The sequence below is a fragment of the Telmatherina bonti genome, assembly GCF_933228915.1.
Source record: "Telmatherina bonti genome assembly, chromosome: 3".
Taxonomy (NCBI): Eukaryota; Metazoa; Chordata; class Actinopteri; order Atheriniformes; family Telmatherinidae; genus Telmatherina; species Telmatherina bonti.
Genome location: NC_136621.1, coordinates 4,200,915 through 4,217,795, shown reverse-complemented (window position 1 = coordinate 4,217,795; position 16,881 = coordinate 4,200,915). Strand labels below are relative to the sequence as shown.

The window sequence follows — 16,881 nt, the reverse complement described above, 5'->3', positions numbered from 1 at the left end:
TCTATAGTCGGTTAGAGACAGTTATATAGCTGGTTAGAGACAGATCTATAGTCGGTTAGAGACAGGTCTATAGCTGGTTAGAGTAAGGTCTAGGCAGTTAGAGACAGGTCTATAGTCGGTTAGAGACAGGTCTATAGCTGGTTTGAGACATGTCTAGTCAGTTAGAGACAGGTTCATAGCTGGTTAGAGACAGGTCTATAGTCGGTTAGAGACAGGTCTATAGTTGGTTAGAGACAGGTCTATAGCTGGTTAGAGACACGTCTATAGTTAGAGACAGGTCTATAGTTGGTTAGAGACAGGTCTATAGCTGGTTAGAGACAGGTCTATAGTTAGTTAGAGACAGGTCTATAGTCGGTTAGAGACAGGTCTATAGCCGGTTAGAGACAGTTATGTAGCTGGTTAGAGACAGGTCTATAGTCAGTTAAAGACAGTTTTATAGCTGGTTAGAGACAGGTCTATAGTCGGTTAGAGACAGTTATATAGCTGGTTAGAGACAGATCTATAGTCGGTTAGAGACAGTTATATAGCTGGTTAGAGACAGGTCTATAGTTGGTTAGAGACAGGTCTATAGCTGGTTAGAGACAGGTCTATAGTTAGTTAGAGACAGGTCTATAGTCGGTTAGAGACAGGTCTATAGCTGGTTAGAGACAGTTATATAGCTGGTTAGAGAAAGGTCTATAGCTGGTTAGAGACAGGTCTATAGTCAGTTAGAGAAAGTTATGTAGCCGGTTAGAGACAGGTCTATTGTCGGTTAGAGACAGTTATATAGCTGGTTAGAGACAGGTCTATAGCCGGTTAGAGACAGTTATATAGCTGGCTAGAGACAGGTCTGTAGCTGGTTAGAGTAAGGTCTAGTCGGTTAGAGACAGGTCTATAGCTGGTTAGAGTAAGGTCTAGTCGGTTAGAGACAGGTCTATAGCTGGTTTGAGTAAGGTCTAGTCGGTTAGAGACAGGTTTATAGCTGGTTAGAGACAGGTCTATAGTCAGTTAGAGACAGGTCTATCGCTGGTTAGAGTAAGGTCTAGTCGGTTAGAGACAGTTATATAGCTGGTTAGAGACAGGTCTATAGCTGGTTAGAGTAAGGTCTAGGCAGTTAGAGACAGGTCTATAGTCGGTTAGAGACAGGTCTATAGCTGGTTAGAGACAGGTCTATAGCATGTTAGAGACATGTCTAGTCAGTTAGAGACAGGTTCATAGCTGGTTAGAGACAGGTCTATAGTCGGTTAGAGAAAGGTCTATAGTTGGTTAGAGACAGGTCTATAGCTGGTTAGAGACAGGTCTATAGCTGGTTAGAGACAGGTCTATAGTTAGTTAAAGACAGGTCTATAGCCGGTTAGAGACAGTTATGTAGCTGGTTAGAGACAGGTCTATGGCCGGTTAGAGACAGGTCTATAGGTAGTTAGAGACAGGTCTATAGCTGGTTAGAGACAGGTCTATAGTTAGTTAGAGACAGGTCTATAGTCGGTTAGAGACAGGTCTATAGTCGGTTAGAGACAGTTATGTAGCTGGTTAGAGACAGGTCTATAGCCGGTTAGAAACTGGTCTATAGCTGGCTAGAGACAGGTCTATAGCCGGTAAGAGACAGGTCTATAGCTGGTTAGAGACAGGTCTATAGCTGGTTAGAGACAGTTCTATATCCGTTAGAGACAGGTCTATAGTCGGTTAGAGACAGGTATATAGCTGGTTAGAAACAAGTCTATAGCCGATTAGAGACAGGTCTATAGTTGGTTAAAAACAGGTCTATAGCCGATTAGAGACAGGTCTATAGCTGGTTAGAGACAGTTATATAGCTGGTTAGAGAAAGGTCTACAGCTGGTTAGAGACAGGTCTATAGTCGGTTAGAGACAGGTCAATAGGTGGTTAGAGACAGGTTTGTAGCTGGTTAGAGACAGGTTGTCCTCTATAGAGGTGTCTGAAGTTGTTTCCTTTAGGATTGACTTAACGGCATTTACCTTTATTGACTTTAGAAAAAACACCTGATGCCCGCGAGCTGGTAACTACCATATAAGTAGGAGTTCACTTTCATTCTGGGAAAAACTGATTTAAAATTTTGGATGGTGTCATATCCAGATTGCATGTTGTTGACTTTAAATATCAGAATATTTCTTGAAGGATTATTAATCAACCCTTTTGAACTGTAACAGAACATCAGCGTTAACTCCAGGTTTTGGACATAGACTAGCTTTCTTGTATAAATATGTGACATTAATATTTTGTGTAATTCTTTGCATTTCTCAGTGGAAAGGTGTGCCCTTTTTAAAGTTGTATTAAATTGCTAGTTGTATGTTTTATGAAGAGAACTTTGTTATAGTTTCACTTGAAGAGTGCTTTATAAATAAAATTTAATTTGATCAGAACAGACATGCGGCTACTGTTACGTTAAACTGTTACCAAGGACCTGTGCTGGTTTCTCAATATGGTCATATTGCTGGTATGCACAACCTTACATGACTTAGCTAGAAGGTAACTCACATGAGCTAACGCTAGTGCTAACAGTGACATCTAAAATGGCGCAGTTGTTTTCCAGAAAAGTGTCTGCTAAAAACAGTAGTAATGATATGGCAGCTTTAATGCTTTGATATTTGTTTTCTTTTTTGTTTTTTGTTTTTTTGAGACAACAAAAGCAGGACAAATGAAAATAAGAGGACAAGTGGCCGAGTTATAATCTGAGTTATCATGTTCTTCGTTTATAACTGAAGACTTAACCATAGAAGAGCGTTCACTTATCAGCACACATGTATTCAAAACACTTTACCCATTCCAAGCTGTTTCAGTGGGGAATTTAACCAAATCCCATTAACCTTATCAGTGAAACGTTTACTTAAGTCCCAGTCTTGACAGTTAAACTGAAGGCTAACAGCGGCCATATCAGCAGGAATGTGGATGTCATTGGGTCAAAAAGTCCATTAGGCAGCTGGAGAAAAGGGGGGACATTCTTCATACAGATGGGGGGCAGTGTCAGGTTGGGAGGAATGCCTAACGTCTTTGCTAAAGGTCTCAGGCACTGTCAGGCATCGGACCTCACTGTGAAAGTTTTCACACTGGGGTGGAGCTGCAGCCAGGAGTGGGAACAGTTGAGAGGTAGTGAGTGGAACCAAGTACAGTCCAGCTTTCAAAACTCGCAGAGCATGAGATTGATGTGAATGCTATCATCCATTTGCATGCCTGTCCTGTTAGTCTTCCTAACACCTCAGTCCAACCAAAACACACTTCTCATTCTCACTAAGCATTGTCTCTTGGCACTTTTTAACACTGACATATGCGGGTATGTCTTGGCTGGTTGACAGAAGGGAGTTTACCAGGTAGAGCTAGGTCTTTTCTTTTTCTTTTGTTAAAGACACAGCCTTCATGTGTTCCAGGATCCTTTTAAAGCTTCCCATGGGCTGGGTGGAAGAGTACTGGTTGTAGAGACACAAAAACCTAAATGCTTTGTAATTTCAAAGAAATGCAAGCTGATGTTGATACAAAGCTGCTTTTATGTAAAAACTATGCAATGAAATAAATGCTGATTACAACTTCTGGGAGTCTGAGGCACATTTTCCCTACAAAACTGCTTCTGACTATAAACACATAGCATGACTGTGATTTTCCACATGGTGAGAGCGCTTTGGCTCCACGATAAGCTTTGAGAACAGGCTATTCACCTCACAGACTATAAAAGTTGTCACTATATTCCATTCAATGTTCTTCGTGCAGGACTGTGTACTGTTGTGTTGTGGAGAGAAAACTACAAGTGAAACAGAATCTACACGGGAAATCTGGTAGAATAAAAATAAAAGCCTTTCTTTAGTTTATTTCTATTAATTACATATGTATGAGCACACAGAATAAATTAAACAGTTTCTTCATGGGTAACACTCCTGCTTTTACAGAAAGGATTAATATACAAACACAAAGTTCAGGCTTCTTCTTCACTGACCAGACGTATTACTATAACCGCTAACCTGAGCATGTGATCCTCACGCTGATGGACCAGATCAAGGTTTGTTTGCCTTTGTGGATGGAGCTTCTTTTCTACAGAATCGGTCAGAGTTCTGAGGCCACATGAACACCCCAGATGTCTTCAAAGCATTGTTTTAAGTTTGCTGCTTTCCTGCTGGGAGAACTTTGGCTGTTTGGCTGTTGCCATGTAGACTTGTAGGGGTGAGACTCTGGTAAGCGTAAAAGTGCTATCCATGTGAATTCTGGGATAAGAACATTGAGTTGTAGGAAGATTGAGGCGAGTTACCTGTCTGTGGTTTTAAGGACGCTCCTGATTGGTGGACAGTATGTTTTCAGTGGTTCAACATGAGAAGGTTGAACACTGCTTTTCCCTCAAATTCTTTAAACCTAATTCAGAGTTGTATAGTAGCCGAAGTCATTTCTCATGGAACTGTTTAAACTTGCAGACCACCTGCTAACAGAAATCACAAACTCTTGTTTCTCAAGCTAACCCCCTAAAGTTTAAAGAACTCCTGCAACTCTGCTGAAGTTTGTGGCTGAAAATGTTTGGCTCCCCCAGGCCTGGACAAGGACCAAGTAGGTGGAATAAAGTGACCGTAGTGAAGCTTTCCACTGGGTGACTCACAGCAGGATAACTGGGCACAATGGGCACGGCCCACAGTGACTCTCTGTGCTGATCATGTTGCATCGTTGGCTTCATCTCCAGGGGAAACTCAGCTTGTGGGGTCATGTTCTTGTCCTGACTTGACCTTCACCATGGCAACACTGCCATCTAGAGGACATTGGCATAAATAAACTTATAGCCAAGCTGTTTCAAATCCAAAGTTTCTCTTTGAGCCGGCATTTCCAACTTTAACAGAAGAAATCTGCAAAGTCATCCATGTGCAAAATCTGCATGGTGTACTTTTACAAAGTGATCAGTGCTTCAGCCACATCCCTCTGTCTCTGCAGGTTTGTTGCCTCCAGGCTGAAGAATCACAGTAATTGTAGCCTGCAACACCACAACTGGTTTCTGCAGCAATTTCAGCTTACTGAAGTAACCAGTAATTTGCAGCCAAGATTAATGATAACACACTCAACAAAACAAAAACCACAGCATTCCTGCTGTGGGTTGACATAAACATGCAGACGGCATGGACAGCATAGAAAAAGCATTTTTCTTCCACACAAAAAAGGGAATAACTGACGGTACTTCGATGTCCCACTAAGTATTTCCTGTATCTACCATGTCCTTTCCTCCCACTGATCCTCGCCTTCACACCAACATGTCCTGAGTCTCTTCTGATCAATGGGAGACAAGCATTAGAGCATAATTTCCCTTTTTTTTTAGCCCCTCTGGAGGGAATATTTGACCTGGTTTACACAACATGTCTTGTAATCATTCTGGTATTTCTAAGGTCATGAAATCAGAGAAAAGTTGTTTTTCTCCAGGGTCTGTCCCGCCAGGATGTTGGAAACTGCATGGAATGACAATACACAAACTGTGACTAAATATCTAATGATATTATCCAAGTTGATGCCGTTGCTTCCTCATGAGGTCTTCCAGTGGACCTGAAAGAGTCCTGGCAGTCATCCACTCTTCCCCGCTCGTCCCTCATCATTTGGCATCCTGTCATCCATTCGCTCCAGTAAAGCTCAATCCCTTTCAGCAACTTTGCTAAACAAGTCAGAGGTATGGTGGGTAAACGCAATGTCCTGGTTCCTTTTCAGTCTGGTTTTACAGGGCTCACTGCAGAAAGAGCCCTTCTTGGGTAATAACATCTCGATGTTGTGTCACATTGTTCGTGCTGGACTCCACCTCAGCTTTGACACTCAATCGTCACATCGTGCTCTACAGATCTAAGTTCTGGGTTGGGGCATCAGGATCTGCGATGGAACAGTTTTCCTCACATCTGGAAGATCATTTTGACGACTGGCAAATTCACTTCCTCCTCTTCATCTCTTACCTGTGGTGTTCCACAGGGGTCGGTTCTGGAGCCTTTACAGTTCATTCTATATCTGCAGCATATTTTAGGCTCTTTTAAAGACATTTATATCGTCATGCTAATGATATTCATCCATTTCTTTTAAACCTCAGGATGTTTTTAAGATGCAGGTCTTGCTTGGATGTTTGCATTCTGTCAGGATTTGGATAAATATCCACCTGCTTCAGCTGAACGATGCCAAAGCTAAGGTCCTCGGTGTCTCTAACAGATTTGTCCCGTTTATTAAGCCCTTGGTTAAGAACCTCTTGAATCTGCACTCTTTGTAAAAAACCTCAGGATCAGTACTGCAAGGCTAAAACAAAATATTCCAAGTATTCACATCACCCTGACAAACCCAGTTGCACTCGCTCTTTATTCATCACAGAGTGTATTTTATAATTCTATCTACACCTGCTAAAGCACCGGCCATGAAGTTCCCAGCCTTGGCGGCTCCTTCTGTCTGTCAGCAACATAACGCAGAATGTTATGGATGGATTAAGATTAGGAAATCTCAGAAATGGAATGAGGAACATGTGATTCAGTTTTGAGGGTGACCCGTATGACCGGATAGGTTTGTAAAGATGTCTTTACTTTTGTGGCAGAGGGATCGTTTTGTCGTCAGAACGGTCATTGGCACGATAAAATATTACGACTCAGCAGCTTTCTGAGCTGTAAATGATCAAACATTAGTTCATACCAGTGACCTTTTGCAGCCTTACGTTCCCAGCAGGTCCATGGGATCACATGAGCAGGGTCTACTGGTGGTGAGGCAAACAAAACCAGTTTGCAGTAGTGGCTCCCTCTCTCTGAGCACTTTTCTTTTACAAAGCAGATAAAAACATCTTTTAAAACCTGGTTCAGCTCGGTGTTGTTTCACTGTAAAACACTTCATGGTTTTTATCTTAAACGTTGCTGTTTTAATATTAATTGTTGGTTATTAGACCAAATAAATCTACAGCTACATGAACATCATCTAACTGAAGTAAGAGTGGAGCAACTTCAGCCTTCTGGTCTCCATGTGACAGACTGCAGAGCTTCCTGGAGCAGGAAAGCAGGGTGATGGAGGTCTGTAGGACAGGAACAGCAGCTGCATCACTCACACTGAAGCTTTAACAATAAAAAAGCTGCAAGTCTTCAGCTCTTCACAGAGTCTGTCTGAGGCAACATACGCACAATACACTAAATATTCACAACTAAGGGTTGCATGGATAATGTTGGTTTCAAAGGAGAGTTTAAATGTGAGATTAAGACAGAAATATCTATCCAGGTCAAATCTGTTGAGAAACAAGTTTGCCTCACATTAAATTCATCTGGACACATTAAATGTTAATATAAATAACATTTATATTTCCTACTAAAAGAAAACCACATTTCTCTCAGCAAAAACCAGGTAGTGGCCGTCTGGGATTTAACCTGATGTGCAACTCTGCAAGGAGAGAAGCTAAAAGAAGTTTCCCTCAGCAGTTTTATAGAAGATCATAGACATGGTGCATGGTGAAGATATGAACTGATCCTTATCGGGAAGCCATGCGGCGATGTTGATGACAGACACCTCTATCAACGGTCAGTCAGGAGAATCCAGGGAGAGACCCCACCGTCACCGTGGAAACACCAGGAGGGTCCAGAAATAAGAGAAGGCCAGGATGGTTCATGATACACAGAGAGAATATTTCAAAATGAAACCCCCTTCATCTCCGTGGAAACCGGCAGGACCGTCATCTCCGTGGAAACCGGCAGGAACTTCATGGTTTTTTTATTGAACATGATTGATAGCGTTTCTTCCGTTTGTGGTGATAAACCGGGCGACCAGCTTGCAGAACTTCTGCTGTACCAGGACAAGACAGTGTGTGTGTGTGTGCAGCTTCCTTAAGTGGAGGAAATGCGTCACATTTATGGAAAAGCTTGGTCAATTCTTTCTCCAGGATTCTGGTTGCTGTGTGTTAGCATGTCCTCTGTACGCCACGCAGCCCACGCGGACCCCTTTACAAAGCCCTCTCATAGTGAAGCAGCTCATCTCCCCTAAGGAGTGACCCTCTTCACAGTAAACCCCCACCCTCTACATCTGGATCAGCTGACAGCAAACTGATGACAGAACACACCAAGAGAAAATGATTCATCATCAGTTTATTTTATAGGGGAATCACAAGTACTTTAAAAGGTTATACAGCGCTGTACATCTGGGAGCAGTACTGACTGACTGGAGAGTCATTTACCTTCCCCCCCTTTAAATACTATTCATCTGAATGTTCTATAATCTTATAATGATACAGTGATACAATAAAAGCTTGTGTAACTGGTCCTGCAGCTTTGCTGATATGTCGATGTCGGGACTGTAACTTCCTTGTCTGTCTTTTTTTTTTTTTTTTTTTTTTTCCAAAAAAGGAAAATAAAGTTAAGATCAAAAACTGTACGACAGGCAGAAACTGCCAGGCTGTAATCCTGTAAAACTCCCAATTCACTCACACAATAGAGAGAAAGAGAGACAGAAAGGGAGAAAGAGAGAGAGACACAACTGTAATGTTCTGAAGGCTGGCCCGTGATGGAGGTGCTCATCTGTTCAGTGAGATGCAGACAAGCACAAGTTAGATCTTGCACTCTGCCATCTCGACTCCTCCTCTGCCCATCCACCGACCCGCTCCAGCGCTCACTTCCACAGCTGCGTGGTGAGAGTCTGGCCAGACCCTGTGGCGGCCCACCCACCCATGGCTGAAGAGGGCTGACCGAAGGCCATCTGGCCTCCTGCACCATTTAGAGTCAGCCCTGACATCTGCTGGTTCACCTGAGGATGGAACAGCCGACAAGCCAGTTTCAATAACGATGAAGCATTTGCATGGATGCAGAACGCTGCAACACTTACTGACGATCATCCTCCAGAACTGACCAGAAACACTGCTCTACATGCCTGCTGAGGAAACTCTGTGTGTGTGATCCGTACAGAAGTGAACCTTGTATGCACAGAAATGGACAAGCTGTTTGGTGCTCATCTCCATGTTTTCTGTTTGTGTTCCGCCTGAGGTCTGTACCACGAAGCTGGCGTTTCAGCAGAGCCTCGAGAGAACAGAGAGGAGAGGCAGCGAGGAAGCGCTGAGCGATCACATCTGTTCACATTGTCCCCTGATTTACAGAGCGGCAGGGTTGTGTGATGTGTTGCATTCATGGTGTTTCTGAGGAATGATGGTAATGATGGGGGGGGGGCTGCCTGGCTGTTCTGAAAGGTTTCTCCATGTCTGCAACTGGTCAGACGCTGCTAACACCGCTGCTTTTATATGATCACACACTGACCAAGACGGGAAACCGTAGGTGGAATTCCAGCTGATCTCCAGCTTCCTTCTGCACCGCCAGCGTCGGGGTACGTTGCCGTAGGTGACGGAGCGATGCCCCCGCTATGTTGACCCCCTTTCATAGGCCTGGTGTTTGAACTGAACTACTGCTACTTTTATCCTCATCCTTGTGTTTTCAGACTCGGATCTCAGGCTGGTTTTTCTGTCCTGGTCTCATGAAAAATGCTCCATGAATCTAAAACAGTAAAAGTTCTGTTTAAATACTAGTTTTTTAATATGTATGCTTCTAAAGTATTTGTATTTCCAACAATCATCCCAAAGAGAGTGTGTTGAGGATCGGAGAGCTTTTTGTTGTGAAATCGTGTCTGTGCTGCCATCTAGTGGCCACTGGATGCTCCCGGTAATTCTCCAGCTGGATGTGTGCACGTGTGTCGCACGTCAACACAAACCAGCTCTTCCAGCTCTGCTAACCTCAGACAATGTGAAGACAACCAGTTCAAGCCGTTTCCATACCTGACCCATGTTCCACTGAGGCTGCTGGCCTGGCTGGAGGGCATACATGCCCTGAGCGGGTACCATACCCGCAGGCATGGCCCCACCTTGTGGTCCCATCATCCTGGGGGCCATGCCCATCATCCCTGCGGCAGGCGCATTCCCCATGAAGCCATTTGACATCGACATTCCGACCATCATGCCTGGACTGTGGCCCATCATGGCGGCTCCACTCTGAGCCATCATGGCCCCCATGACGGTAGTGGGTGGCATGGCGGCGCCCATACTGGGGAAGCCCTGATAGCCAGCAGCAGCTTGGACAGGAAACTGTATCTGGGAGGGGCCCATGAACATGCCGGCTGCTGAAGAAGGAGAACAAAGTCAGGAGGATGCAGCCTGGAAACTCTGGAGACATTCATTCCTGCTGATGTCATCATCCTACATCGTGGAGAATGTCCGAGTAGAACGTTTCCGTTCGGGTCAGTCGTCTAGCTTCGGGACGAGACCCGCCGTCTAGCTTCGGGACGAGACCCGCCGTCTAGCTTCGGGACGAGACCCGCCGTCTAGCTTCGGGACGAGACCCGCCGTCTAGCTTCGGGACGAGACCCGCCGTCTAGCTTCGGGACGAGACCCGCCGTCAAGCACCCGACCTTTAGTCTGAACACACCAGCAAAGCCGTCGCTCTCAGCGCCTCAGAGGGCCGCTCAGGCTGGGGGGGGGGGGGGGGGGGGGGGGGCGCGCGACGCGTCAAAGGTAAACAGCTGCTGATAAGAAAAGTTCCATCTAGCCAGAGCAGAAACGATGAACCTGATGACGACGTCTGTCTGCAGTTGCATGGCGGTGCAACACGGAGAGCAGCTGTGGCGTTCTGTTTTAATGACAGAACTCAGTATAAACCTCCCACACAGAGAATAAATATGTTCTGGTGTGACCAAAAGAAAATTCAGATCAACAGAAATAAACCTGATGTTGGGAGGGGTGGGGGGGCGAGTGGTGAGTCCAGAGGGTGGGGGGGCCCTGCCTGCCCTGCAGAGGAAGTCCACCGACCCCGTCGCCACCATGTAGGATAATAAAACGCTGAAGTAGAGGAACGTCCAGAAGTGCGGCGGTTACGTGAAACTACACGTCTCAGCGACACGCTGTCGACTCGGCTGTTTGCATTTTAAATACTGGAACAGCTGGGATTAATGGAAATGAATTAATCCCAGAATAATAACATGCATTTATTTAATCACACGGCATGTTTTTTCTTTATCACTTGACTTTATATTGAATCTATTTTTTCCCACAGAAACTATTTAAATGCAGATTTTGCTCATTTAGAAAACAGGGTTAGCTTAACTTTCTTCTTTCTGCTCCTTTTTCCTGATATGATGAATATTTGTAAACTTCTTAAAATGCACGTAAACAGGCGGCATCACGGCAGCATAACCTGACAGAACGTCTGCGCTGGTGAAGCAACAGCCGCTTCCTCACCAGCCTGCTGGGACATGCTGTTGGTTCCATACAGGGACAGAATGGAGTCCTTGGACATGGGCTTCTTGGTCGTGTCCTCAGCTTTGGCGGTGCTGCTGCCGTCACTGAACAGGTCCAGGTCTCCCTGTCCGGGCCCTGAGCTGGCTTCGCCTCCGACCCCCCCGGCTGCTGGAGCTTGTGTGGGGGTGCTGGCTGAGTTACTGGAGCTGACCTGGAAGGCAGAAAGACACCGTGAGCTTGATTCCTTTTCCTCATTTCCCTGAAGAAACTTTTCATTTGATGCTGACAAGAAGTTCTGTACGAGTCGCGGCAGAAATGAGAGCGACCCACTTCAGCGTTTGTTCATGCGGCTGTGTAGCAGCATTTAGACAAACTGGGAACTAAAGGCTCAAACTGGTGTGACGTCATCTGGTCGGCTGTGGCATTCTCTGCCAGCTGCAGGCGACGGACGGCCAAAAGCGAAGAGGCTACAGAGCCGTCTGCCGATGCTTCATGGTTGCATCTGGACAGAGCAGCTTCAACATCTGCATCAGCTGGCAAACGCAGGATTTCACCGCAGCTTCAAGTCGTTCCGTCGACGGGATTTCATCTCAACCGCCTGAAGAGAACAACCGATGACCCAACATGTTCCCAGCAGAAGACGGCGGTCTCAGGTCTTCTTCTGGTTCCAGAGTCTCTCAGAGAACGATGGGAGGAAGATCCTTCAGCTGTCGGGTTCCTCTGATGGATCCAGATCCCAGTCCGGGTTCAGATCCCAGTCCGGGGGGGGGGGGGGGGGGGGGGGGTCTAGCCATCCATCAGTGATGCTGCAGAGGGACGTCCCATGATGCACTGGGCTCTCCCTTCCCTCTTCATCTCTCTGCTCCTCATCCTCCACATGTAGATCCGTGACGGCCTCGTTAACGTGTATTTCTCTTCTTCTCTCTGCAGGTCTGCTGGATGGAAGTCGTGCCGACCCCCCTGTCCGGTCGTCTCAACGCGTGCTGGGTCGGCGGCAGATGTCCTGCTGCTCCGTGGAACGCTCAGGACGGGGGAGGAACTGAACACAAGACTGGACTGGAAGCAGCTGTCGGCTTCTTCAGAGAGGCTGTTACGTTTTCCATGAACAGTTATGATAAACTGGACTAAAGCGGATGAACTGGTCTGAATTGGAAACCTGCTAACGGTCAGAAGACGACTTTGACACAATAAAAATAAAGTTGAATAGAATATTTCTCATAATCTGTAAAATCCAAAAATGTTACCGAATGTCTACAACCCCCTAAACTGGGAAAGTTTCTCACTTTCCACCATAAAAATACATCTTTAGGTCTTTGTTGATCAAAGCCTGATAATTAAACTCTTCCAAAGGAAAAATCAGGACGGCTTAAGGAGGCCTTGATGCTCAACTCAGCTTCAGAAATATAATAAATCATCATCAACTGCTGAGCTATTACTGAAGATGGAGGATTGATTGTGTTTCACATGAGCCGTGTTGCCGTCTGGTGGGCCGTTCATGCTGCTCTTCATTCAGCTTTTTAGTTTTACTGCACATTTAATTTCAGTTTAACAACAAGGCAGTGGTTGCCGAGGAGCCCTGCAGAGCGGTACTGATCAGACAGAACGACACGGGGAAGGCTTGTTTCGTCGCACCTGAGGAAACGGAGCTGTGGATGTGGAAGAGGGGAGGGGGTTGGACACCATGGGGCCGAATATATCCAGCTCACCGCTCTGGTTTGTGCTCGTGCTGCCGTTGTTAGTCGATGCAGCAGCTGGTGTGTCTGTGACAGAAAGGAGGACAAACAGGTTTTTCAGGAGGAATATTAGCAAACAACTCAAACTGCTGCTATGAAGGCGCTTTGACTCGACTCCGCAGCTCGCTGACACGTAAACTACTTTACATATGTTCCTGGAACATAGATCAAACATCTAAAAATCAATATTAAAATCACGTCATTTCTATTAAAAGTGGCAGAAAGTCTGAGAATGTGTGTCTGCTAATGGGAAATACACTCTTTTATTAGGAAAAACACTGTTTTCCTAATAAAATGCAATCAGTGAAAAGAAAAACACTGCGACCAACACAGTGGAGCAGAAAGACAGATGTGTGGTTTTACTGGGCATCCGTCAGAAAACTGCACCTGCAACTCACAACAGAAGTCTGCGACTACCTGATCCTTCTGCGTGCTGCTGAGACACCTGAACCATCGTGTTCTACATTCCTCCCCGTTTGCTTTGTTTGGTTGTCGCATTCAGAACGAACCTTCCCAGAGCAAAACAGGAAGTTCGTGTCTCCTGCTGAAAAACTGCGTCAGCAGATTGTCGCGCTTCCTCTTCTGCTCTCACCAAAGCAGAAACACTTCAGCGGTTTCTGACCTGAAGCAGAACAAGCTATTTAGCTGCAGCTAAAGCCCGACACACACTGCTTCTCGTCTAATAACCCGTCTTTCCAGGCTGAGGTTTTCCTCCAGCCAGATGTGACTGGAGAAGACGCAGCTTCAAACAGCAGCAGACACGTCTGGTGTGAAAGGCAACTAGAGCTCAGGAAACCAGTGAAATGCTGAAGAACAGACCAAAGCTTGTGTTTACAGCCAGAATACAACAGATCATCAGGATGACGCAGCAGTCCAACTCTCCAGGAGAAGCAACTTAACAGCCGCCAAACTGGCCATGAAGACGAAGCGTTACTGCGCTGAAAGCTGATTATTTTATACCCACCAAGGCCTAGGAGGTTCACCGGGGGCTCTGCAGTCTTCACAGGGCTGATTTTGGGAGCGGGCCTGGACTCCTCACTCTTAGGACAGAACAGTCATAATGAAATGAAAGCAGAAGAAAGGATCAGAAAAGCCTTTAGTTCACAGCTTGTTAAACCCAGGACGGAGTCAGAGACTCACCCTGCCGTAGGAAGACGCCTTGCTCCCTCTCTCAGACTCTCTCTTCACATCTTTGGGCTGAAATAGCAGAAAGTCAGTGAACAGCTCGGCCACTTTGACGTGAGCTGGACGTGCTGCGTGTCATACATACACTGCTCCCATTGATCACACTCTTGCTATAGTATTTCTTCCTCTCGTATTTATCCCTGATGAAGAATTCAACTGCTCTGAGGGGGGAGGGTTAGGAAACAATAACTACACACCGACACAAACATGTTGGATCTTTGGTGGGAGCAAAGGATACTGGTCTGTCTGAGGCCGTCTGAAGCTGTCTGGAAGGTTGGCCTCATAAAGCCGCCTGGCCTTGGTGTTCCCCATCTCCTGTATGCTCTGAAAAGGCAAAGCAAACAGCATGTAAACAGAGAACCAGAATGACAGGAAGACTTTGCTAATGGATGCTGATGGGTCTGAACGTTGCAGCAACCTCCCAGCCAGTGATGAGAGACTGCAGCGTCCCTCCAGGCTGAACACAAATAAATCCTCCATGATGATGAAGACCAGGAGGTAGTCAGAGTTCTCTTTAAAACAAGCAAGGCGTGGGGTTTGTGTGATGCAAGAACAGATTTATGGAACCTTGTGATTTACAAGAAATCCTGCTGATAAAGTGTTTTTCCAGAAAAAACTTTCTATTAAGAAGTAAAAACACTGTTAAAAAGGCTGTTACGTGAACTTCCAGTGACAGAAGAGCAGAATACCAACTAGGAAGCTAAATTTAAGGAAATACAAATCGACACACTGCAGACAGCAAAAGTTACGTCGTGTAAGATGTTTTACAGCCAGAAAGTTTCTCCACTGAGTACCATGATAGCAATTATTTCAGTTCAAACGTCATTAAAAGCAAAATCTGTTTTTAAATCTGGTGGGATCATGGAGCACCCGATTTACTGTTGTACTGTAGTTCATTAATACAGTATGTTCAGCGATGCTTTTGTTTAGTAATGCTCCAGATGATTGATATGAGGGATATTGATCTGGAGCCTGCTGATGCACCGCAACACATGCAGAACCTGGTCAGGCAACGTTCTGCTGACACGAGGAAGATCTTCGCTGAGACACGGCTGGGCTGCATGAAAGCACATGTTGCTCTGAAGCTTTCATCATTAAGGATCCCACTTCCAGCCCGTTTCGAGCCCCGTCACGTCACCGCTTCAGGACACTCCTCAGCCTAAATGTCTCCAGTGTTTCTGATTAGCTGTTAGATTTTGTTATTTTCTTTCAGTGTGTTACACTGCAGCTCAACAGCGTTGTATATAAATGCAAGTAAAAAATATTGTGTTTATGAATGAAGAAGAAAAGCATACGTGGATTTGTTCTGAGGTCCATTGGTCCAGGTTGACAGATTTCACTCTGGATATGTGAACTCCCAGGTTCCTGTGGATGCCTGCACACCGGATGCAGATAAAAACCCCCAGATTCCAGGATGCCCATCTTGGACCTGTTGATGGAACACAAACACAATTTAAAGAGTCTTCCTGTATCTGTGGAACCAGGAGCCAAAAGGAAGCTGGGCGGTTCCGACAAGACCCAGAAAAGTCTAACATTTCCTGAAGCTGCGCCGCGGTTTGATAAACCCAACAACGGAACCGGGGAGGCACCGAAGTTAGCCTGGTTAGCCAGGTTAGTTAGCCTGGTTAGCCTCGCTAGTTAGCCTGGTTAGCCGCTCCGTTTAGCCGGAGGAGAGGAACGTCAGCGGAACTGCTCGCGCCAGCTAAATCTTAGCCAGTTAGCATCTGGAATCTAAACACGGCAGTTAACCAGTACTTTCAGTTAACTAACCCAACCAGCTCGGAACCGGATTAAAAGCAGGATAAAGCGTGAACGGGTCGGCAGCCTGGACGCCTCACCTTTCGCCTCGCAGTCGGCGCAGTACTTGTTGTCCTCCTCCCGCAGCATTCTGGACAGGATGGCCTGGTGCTGCTCGTTCAGCTTCTGGGCCTTCTCTCGCTCCGAGCGGGTCGTCATGTTCCGGCTTTAAGTCACGCTCCCTGGGTGGAAACAACGCTGCTTCAATCAGTCGGCAGGAGAGACAAGTTTCACATAAAATATCATAATCAGAGGTCTAAATGCCTCCAACTGGGACATGAAAATACCCGGAACCGGAACCGCTTCCCCGCCCACAGGAATGTCAGGCTGACGCAGCGGCCGCAGCGGATTGGTCCACGCTGGCTACGTCATCAGCTGCGCTGGAATCAGGAATTAAGTTTTGAGACAAAAAATTGGAATTAAGAGGAATTATTTAAGTGACATAACCTTATCCACAGCAATGACCTCCCTAGTGAGCCCGCTCCCTAACCCACGCAACTCCTCTGGCTAAACTGTCGTATTTAGATTAGAACACGAAAACAAAATCACTGTAATTATTTTTTTAAATAGAAATGTTTTTTTTTTTTTTTTAATTACTCTTGCTTTCAGGTATTCATTCATTCATTATCCTAAGCACTTAGTCCGATGAAGGGTCTCAGGGAAGCTGGAGCCTAGCAGTCTTTGGGCGAAAGGCAGGGTACACCCTGGACAGCAACAGTCCAAAAAGCAGGGCACTTTTAATTATTTTGATATCATTTATGATTTCTCTATTCATGTTGTCTTTGTCATCTCGAGGTCGTCCGTTTTGTTAGCTAGCAATCTCAAATTACCCATGAAAACCGTTGGGAGAAATGGTTATAAATCTCCATCGCTTTCTCCTCTGTCTGACTCCCGCCCTGCATCCTCTTCTCTTTCTTTTCAACCATAGACTGTATGTAAAGAGATGGACGGAGTCTCCATGACGTCACCCATAGGTTTCTGAAGAGCTGAATTGAAGCTCGTTGGGCGGTT

General features: G+C 45.7%; 1 protein-coding gene across 2 annotated transcripts; it reads right to left on the bottom strand.

Moving 5' to 3' along the window:
* Positions 1-8,026: 8,026 nt before the first annotated feature.
* Positions 8,027-16,178, bottom strand: LOC306774760 (stromal membrane-associated protein 1-like). 2 transcript variants are annotated; one of them, XM_079264924.1, is made up of 11 exons: positions 16,158-16,178; positions 15,912-16,052; positions 15,369-15,502; positions 14,312-14,397; positions 14,159-14,234; positions 14,029-14,085; positions 13,853-13,928; positions 12,788-12,915; positions 11,156-11,366; positions 9,701-10,041; positions 8,027-8,685 (listed from the first exon to the last, which is right to left on the bottom strand). In XM_079264924.1, the coding sequence occupies exons 2-11, from the start codon at positions 16,027-16,029 to the stop codon at positions 8,551-8,553; spliced, it is 1,362 nt and encodes a 453-aa protein (XP_079121050.1). In that variant the 5' UTR covers positions 16,030-16,052; positions 16,158-16,178; the 3' UTR covers positions 8,027-8,550. The 2 variants fall into 2 exon arrangements, with proteins under 2 accessions (XP_079121050.1, XP_079121051.1); XM_079264925.1 differs by lacking the exon at positions 16,158-16,178 and having other exon boundaries at positions 9,701-10,038; positions 15,912-16,151.
* Between the last annotated feature and the right edge of the window lie 703 nt (positions 16,179-16,881).

Excerpts from the sequence above, each read along its gene's own strand:
- LOC306774760 (XM_079264924.1), bottom strand. The coding sequence starts at position 16,029 with ATGACGACCCGCTCGGAGCGAGAGAAGGCCCAGAAGCTGAACGAGCAG. Across the intron at positions 15,503-15,911 it reads CGCCGACTGCGAGGCGAAAG|GTCCAAGATGGGCATCCTGG; the intron begins GTGAGGCGTCCA and ends TTCCATCAACAG. Across the intron at positions 10,042-11,155 it reads CAGCATGTCCCAGCAGGCTG|CAGCCGGCATGTTCATGGGC; the intron begins GTGAGGAAGCGG and ends CTCCTTCTTCAG.